The sequence below is a fragment of the Trachurus trachurus genome (genome assembly GCF_905171665.1).
Source record: "Trachurus trachurus genome assembly, chromosome: 5".
Taxonomy (NCBI): Eukaryota; Metazoa; Chordata; class Actinopteri; order Carangiformes; family Carangidae; genus Trachurus; species Trachurus trachurus.
In genome coordinates, this window is record NC_139896.1 from 23848326 (window position 1) to 23855665 (window position 7340).

The 7340-nt window shown below is 43.4% G+C and overlaps 2 protein-coding genes across 2 annotated transcripts; one reads left to right on the forward strand and one right to left on the reverse strand.

Annotated features, from left to right (window-relative positions):
* Positions 1 to 337: 337 nt before the first annotated feature.
* On the reverse strand, positions 338 to 4743 carry ccdc51 (coiled-coil domain containing 51). Its single transcript, XM_083971783.1, has 7 exons — positions 4623 to 4743; positions 3364 to 3451; positions 3044 to 3254; positions 2819 to 2956; positions 2443 to 2607; positions 1989 to 2195; positions 338 to 1253 (listed from the first exon to the last, which is right to left on the reverse strand). The coding sequence occupies exons 2-7, from the start codon at positions 3366 to 3368 to the stop codon at positions 690 to 692; spliced, it is 1290 nt and encodes a 429-aa protein (XP_083827909.1). The 5' UTR covers positions 3369 to 3451; positions 4623 to 4743; the 3' UTR covers positions 338 to 689.
* A 31-nt stretch (positions 4744 to 4774) lies between these two features.
* Positions 4775 to 7340, forward strand: tma7 (translation machinery associated 7 homolog). The gene is made up of 4 exons (XM_083971784.1): positions 4775 to 4897; positions 5492 to 5547; positions 5851 to 5938; positions 6815 to 7340. Exons 1-4 carry the CDS (start codon positions 4882 to 4884, stop codon positions 6847 to 6849), a joined length of 195 nt encoding a protein of 64 aa, XP_083827910.1. The 5' UTR covers positions 4775 to 4881; the 3' UTR covers positions 6850 to 7340.

A 7340-nucleotide genomic window follows, 5' to 3' on the forward strand; every position in this document is an offset into this window, starting at 1 on the left:
TCATTTTGCAATTCAATTCAATTTCAATCTAAGCAGCAAGGCCTTAAGGAGATCAACTGATGACAAACATAAACACGGTCTGCAGCCTGAACAGTGGAGCACAGTGATGCACAAGTTTCTTTATGAATCTCTCAGGAGGCAGACTGAGTCAGTTCAAATATTATATAAAGGCAACAACAAACCTCAACAGCCTCCAATTGAACATTTAATTCATCATCTATCTTAGTACAGACAGTCAACGACATGACAGACATGAAAACACACACACATCTCAGAGAGGTCGTTTGAGAATTGGAACTATACTTTTTTGTCACCTTTGTTAATTGACAATGGCTGAATTAAGTCACACTGGACTAACTCAGTCACACGTACCTAATCATCAATTAAGCCCCTTCATAATTTATAATAAGTGCCCATTAAATTATACCTAAATGCTGTCCAGAGCTGAAAGTCTCTATCAAGGGTGTTGATTTGGTTGTTGTTTAATGTTTTAGATGATTGAAGTGAATCAAACTACATAAATATTATCTGATATTACTGAGCACCCAGCCTCAACAGTGCAGTAAATAGCAGCAGCCATGAGCCCAAATCAACACCTGAGACCAGTTTATTAGAGAAACTGGGTCACTTCCCATCGGGTACATAGTGTTACAGTGCATGTGAACATCAGAGTGGAGACACCGCCACGTCTAACCGGCCCCTCTGAGCAGCAGGTAGACAGCAGACACAGTGATGGCGGTGGCAGTGTAGGTGAACACAGCGTTATAGAAAGTGCTTGTCCTGATTCGATCTCCTAGTGTCCTCCGGGTGTCCTCCAGACGTCTCACCACATCCTCAGGTTCCCACTGGTCTCCTCTCTCTGGAGGTGCTGGCAGCCGCTCGCCTGCCGGTGCGTCTGCTGCCTGTGGCGTGGCGTCCAGCAGCCTCCTCACCACAGACAACTCACTCTCGACTCGGCCGAGTCCTTGCTCCAGCTGTCCCAGCTGTGGCGGGAGGGACTCCAGGAGGGACTGAGTCTTTTGGCTGCCGACACGGAGGTCTTTTAAGGCGGACAGAGGTGCAGTGAGCGAGTCTGGGGTCAGACTTCCTTTGCCGCCCCTCTGTGTGAAGGCGTCGGACAGAGTGACCCTGAGGCTGTCGATGAGCGTCCGGAGCTCGTCCTGTTGGGAGCGGTGGTTTCCAGCCTGGACTCTGAGGGCTTCCTGCAGGCTCTCTGGACCTTTCTGGGCCTCCAGCAGCAGACCCTTCAGCTCCTAGGAGGAAGAACGAAGATACGTCAGCTGAATCCATGCCGGCACAGTAAGCACAAAAAATAAAATCATACTGTGATTATTTCAGCAGATACATAGACTGCAGTTTCTTTTTCATTGATTGTTTATTTTTTTTTTTCACTGTAGAAAAATGTTTTTCAGCACTTGTTGTCGAAACAGAAGAGGGTTAAAAAAAATTGATGATATAGTGGTCCCTTGAGGGTTGAATATTATCCAAGAAAAGGATTATAAAAGAAAGAAATTAAAAATTGCGGGTTCTAACCCTGCCTTCCCAAAAAGTCATTTTCAAGCCTTAATTACAGCGCCACCATCTGGCCAACTGGGCTCATATTTTAATAAAAGTTGATGCACATCATTTCCAATCATTTTGGAGTTTCATGTTTCTGGCTCATTCCAGCTTACGGGAATTTGAGCTCAAGCGGCAGACGACAAATAAAAATAATAAACCGGGACAATTTTAGAAGGGTTCTACTCCTTCGGGGTTAGAACCCTAAATAGTACAAAAATGAACATGGACATGAAGTTAGATTTGTCAAAAACAAATTTATACAAGCTAAATAATAAATTAGTAAGAAAATATAGTTGACCATATTGCGATTTCAACTATATTTCAACTATTAATTGTGTAGCCCAGGCTGGAACTAAGATCCGCTGGTGTCCTGAACATCAACCTCAGCAGAAAGCAGCAGCTGGACCGTCACCACAATCTTTCCTCACCTGCAGGCGGACGCGGTTGACGTACGTCGATCCCATGACTCCAATCAGGGCTCCGAGCACCGAGCCGATGACGGACCAGTTCTTGGTCCGCTCTGCTCTCGTCCTCTCCTTCTCGTGACTCTCCCTGACGCCTGCAGAAAACAAGGCAAACTTCTCCCTCTCAGTTTCCTCCGCGTTCTCATACGTTGTCCGGAGACGCCGCTCCTCCTGCATCAGGAGAGAACATGAGACAGTTTAATCAGCTGATCCGTTACTCTCATGCTAAACTGTCGGGACTAATAAGTACATTTCCAACATTATCAATCCAATACATATGATTCTGCAGAATAAATTTACCTCCACATCCTCTCCTAATCTCAAACTAGCGGGATCGTCAACACTATAAAACCTCACACAGCCACAGAGCAGTTTCTGACCCTCCTGTTTAATGTGAATTCTCACCGCCTCCACTGACCTGCAGCAGTTTGTGTTCCAGCGTGGCCAGCTCCAGGTAGTGAGTCTCCTCCCTGGACACTCTGTCCAGCCGGTCTCGGACCTCCTTTAGTCGACCCTGCAGGGCCTCCAGACTGACATGGGCCTCACGCACGATCCCTCTGGCAACCATGAAAGCTGCCTCAGCCTAAACAACACACAGACATGCAAGATTCAAGAACATACACACACACCCGTGTCATGCAGCAGTTCTTCCCAGGCAGCACAACTAAACTCTTTAAAACAGGGAACAGTTTTAAAGAGGTGTTGATGCAATTTAGTTTGTGATGTGGTTGAATTGTTTTGTGTGTCTACCCCCATCACATCAGTGTGGGTGGAGCTTCTTACTGTCTGCTGACCTCAGTGACCTTGGTCTGAGCCTCGCGGACCTCGTTAAGCCCGACAAACTCCTCATATCTGCCCCACCAGTAGTTGACTGAGGCCGTGGCAGTTTGAGCTGACCTTTGACCCCACTGCCGCCCCAACTCCCCTGCACTCTGCAGGAGGGAGAGAAGACGATGTTTCAGTGTGGTTCTGTGATTTCATCGAAAACATATGTTCATACAGTTTCCAGTTTCCTGTACCTGTAGGGCGGCCAGGGCGCGCTCCTTCGCCACCTCGGCACCACCCTTCCCACCAGGAGGTGGTGGGTCAGTGGGTGGAGGAGGGGCAGGCTGTTGGTGAGCACTGTAGGTTCGGACCGGAGGGATTCTGCCGGCGATCGAGCCAGGCAGGGAGAGGCGGGACAGACAGCACGAGCCATGAGCCCGGAAAGAGATCCGTAATCCTCTGTACCTGATAGAGTAAAGACACTGATAATCGTCAGCGTTGTCAATGCATTTTGTGTAGAGCTACTCATTAAACTAGTGTCTCTCTTGTACTGGATAAAATTGTGCAGAAGTACCTCATTGAGAAGAGCAGCAGTCAGACGTGCAGCTTGAAAACTGTGAGAGCTTCTACTGCCGCTACAGAGTTGACATTGGAAGAGGCGGCTGTAAACAACAACAGTGACAAGCAATAAATTAGATGATTCATATACTGTCAACTGTAAATGTTACATGCACTACGCACAAAAAGTTAGGGATATTCGACTTTCGCGTGAAAGTAAAATGTGCATGCTACTGTGATATTATATGATGAAAGTAGAATATTTAAGTAGAAGTATAGAATGGTAATTTCTTCATCTCAAACAATTTATTGAAATTTCATCTGAAAGTTGAATATCCCTAACTTTTTGTGAGTAGGCCTGGTGTACTGTATCAGCTAGAGGTGTAATGTTGTGTCAGAGGAATCTGACAACTGACTGAACAGGGCCCAGCTTTTAAAAATATTCCCAGTACAAACTCGGCAACCCATCTGTGTTCATTTTTCAAACTTTTTTAGTTGTTTAAAATGGATCATATTGATCATTACACATTAAGCTCTACAATAAGTGACATTAATGTTCAAAGCTAAAAAATAAGTTTCTGTATAACTTCATTCTGCAGCAGGACAAGACCAAACACTGAGCTAGCATCAGGGAGTCCAGGGGGTCTAGATCCAACATATGATTATTTCATCATCAGTCCTGAATCATACTAAGATCCAGAAGACACTAAGATAGACCAAATCCACGTCAAAGCTGTTGCAGGTTCTCTAGGATGCTAGAAACCTGTCAAGTACATTGAAAAACGATGTGGGTCACTGTGAAGGACATAACAACGGGGGGACAAAAAAACTACTGTGCTGTTAATGTAGTATTTATGTGAAGTGGCATCACTTACACCTGTACTAAATGATGGTTATTTAAGCTGCACACACGGCCAACCGCATAGCCACAAATAAGTGTACAACATAGGAGTAAATATAATCAACATGGACTTTACACACAGCATGACCTCACACGTAGCTGTGTGAACTGCGCTCATTGTGCTGCGAGCAAACTGCTGACATGCAACAGCGTTAATAGTGACTGGCACATCAGATGAATATTCAGACAGACTGTATGAAGACAATGTTTACATCAAGTGTTTATATCACAGTTATTCTCCTCCTTTCCATGCCTCATTCCCACCTGACCCGGCATTTAGCTCCACGTTTCTGGCAGGTAAATGAGTTTCCAAACGTGTAAAACTGCATATTAAATCCATTTAGACCTGTGGTGATGTGTCGAGATAAGATTACCTTCTTTCGTCGATGTCGTCGAAGCATTAATGTCACATATATGAACTTTATTGTGGCTACCGGTAACCAGCTAGCATCTCTAATAAAAGTGCTAGCATCCGGGTGATTGTTTTCGTTCAGGCACGTAGTGGTCATTCTATTTCCGGTTAGAACTCGACGGGGTCCTGACAGCGCGGATTAGAACTGAGGCAGCCGTCCGTTCTGTTCTACAGTTCCACAGTGACACATCTCTTTGAAACAGCTCTGAACAGCTATCAGCATGTCTGGCAGAGAAGGTGAGACATCTCCTTTCGTCTGATGGTCACATTTAAACCCAGGGCCAATGTAAAGGACGCCGGCGTGATAAAGCTCAGTGAAGCGAGTTTCACGGGCTGGAGGCTAGTTGTTAGCTTGTTAGCTTGCTGTTACTAACGGCTGCTTGAGACAGCGCGAGGCTGATAGCCCCCTTCTATAGCCCCCTCTATCTTTCACCAAACTAAACAATGGGCTTTTATCTGTTTACTGCAGGTTATTGTAAATATACACACACGAAGGACAGTGGGTTTAAACCACGTACACGATTAATTGGTCAGCGAACAAAGTGTTAGGCTCATGGCCTCAGTAAATGACTCATAATTAAGCTAGCTGAATCTTTACAAACACAATTTATTTGTTATTTACAGGAAAAACAATGCTTTGAATTTGAATGCTGCCCTCCCGTTTCACCAAATACACGCTGGTGCATATTTCATTAAACGACAGATCTACTAATAAGTCATAGAGCACCTGCTTGACGATATTTATATTGTCTATGGTTGTATGACATTTTTCCACATGAGCACTTTTCGCAAATCGTGCTGACAAAACAACCTTTATTTTATTGTCCTCAGGAGGTAAAAAGAAACCACTGAAGGCACCCAAGAAACAAAACAAGGAAATGGATGACGTAAGTATTTTTGCCTTTTCAGATGGATCAATAAGTCGATTATTTGTGTAATTATTAGTCCATACTAAAAAAAAGCCCCTCATATATCTTCAAATGCCGGTTTGTACGTGATTTTATTGAAGCAATCAGATGAATTGGACCTGATGTCTGCTGTTCGTTTCTGAGAATCAGTGTCACTTAACTTATTCAGATTTTAATTTCACAAATAATTGAACTGAAACCTAAATTTAAGCGAGGCATAAAATGAAAGAAATCGTTTGACGAGTTTAGTTGAAGGATTGTAAACTGAGTGTGTCCCTGCAGGATGATGTGGCCTTCAAGCAGAAGCAAAAGGATGATCAGAAAGCTATGGAAGCAATGAAGGCCAAAGCTTCAGGAAAAGGACCGCTAGGTAAGACAGAGGGGTGGATGGGGAACGTTTCTCATCATGACTGCCCCTTTAATCACCCATACAGACAGTGAAGCCATAAACAACCATAGGATTTCGATTCATAAATAGACAGTGCTATGGTTTTGATCAGGGTGGCGGTGTGGCACCAGTCTTGTCATGACCACAATGACCAGTGCAGAGTTGCAGCCAGTGATGCCAAACAGACAGTGAATGCACATAAGCACACACGCATCAAAGCACAAGCAAGCATAAAACACACTGCAAGGCAATGTGTTCTTCAGTATTGTTTGTTCATCAGTCTCATTATTACATTTCATGCTTTATCATCAACATATCAGCTTATAATGTGATAAAAAAAAGAAGAAGAAAAGAAAAAGGTTTTTTAAACAAAAACATTGATGTTATGTAAAAGAAGAAGAATGTGAGATAAAGTGGAGTTTCCTGTTATACATGCCACATATACACTGAAATAACTGAGGTGGGTATATGCTAACTGGTAAGTGCTGCTTTTGCAATCCGGCACTCGGTGTCAGAAGAAGGGTCATCTTATACAGGTTTCTCAAATGTTGACATAACCCTACTCAAATCATGCTATGATGATATTGACTGCTCTCAAAGGAAGTCCCATTGTATGGAAATGTGCAATGATAATAAAAGCATCTAATCTAGAAATTGTCAATGGAAACTCAAACTGACCTCAAATTTGCTTTACACTCTACCTTTCAGTCATTAACGCATGAACAACTCTTTAAGAATTTAAAACCTAGTGTTATGTGTGGCCACATTTGTGACAAGTTGTATGAAACTTGCCATATAATTATCTTATATATTGATTGTGGTATCTTATTCATTATCTGCTCCTTTTTTCCCCTCCAGGTGGCAGTGGCATCAAGAAGTCCGGCAAGAAGTAAAATCTGAATGTGGCGATGATTTTTGTTTGCTCCCTGGGCTTGCTTCCTGTGTCTGAGATGTTTGTATGGTCACTGAAAGACTCTAGTTTGCTCTGTTAAGCACGAACCCTGTCAAACGCAAATCCCACCCTGCTCCTGCAGCAGTGAACATATACAGAAAGAGAAATAGTCTAATAGTTTTCAGGGGCAGGAATATCTGTTACCAGACAGGCCTGGTACACGCAACTTAACTCCCCAATGGTATGTAATTAGAGGTTTCACACTGATATTTGTTGTTAAGGACATGTTACCCAGTCATACTCACTGACCATCTTCCTATGCCGTTTAGAAATGGTCTGAAGCTCAGAAATGGAGCCGTGAAACAATCCTGATCTCCGCTGTATCTTTTATGTCCATGTGAAATTTAATACAAATGCAAAACACCCTGAGCTCTTTTTTCTTCTTTTTATTTTATTGTAAAGAGGGAGATACCAATAAAGTTTTTGTAATTA

Excerpts from the sequence above, each read along its gene's own strand:
- ccdc51 (XM_083971783.1), bottom strand. Across the intron at positions 2,957-3,043 it reads GCGCCCTGGCCGCCCTACAG|AGTGCAGGGGAGTTGGGGCG; the intron begins GTACAGGAAACT and ends TCCCTCCTGCAG. Across the intron at positions 2,196-2,442 it reads TGGAACACAAACTGCTGCAG|GAGGAGCGGCGTCTCCGGAC; the intron begins GTCAGTGGAGGC and ends CTCCTGATGCAG.
- tma7 (XM_083971784.1), top strand. Across the intron at positions 5,548-5,850 it reads AAAACAAGGAAATGGATGAC|GATGATGTGGCCTTCAAGCA; the intron begins GTAAGTATTTTT and ends GTGTCCCTGCAG. Across the intron at positions 5,939-6,814 it reads TTCAGGAAAAGGACCGCTAG|GTGGCAGTGGCATCAAGAAG; the intron begins GTAAGACAGAGG and ends TTTCCCCTCCAG.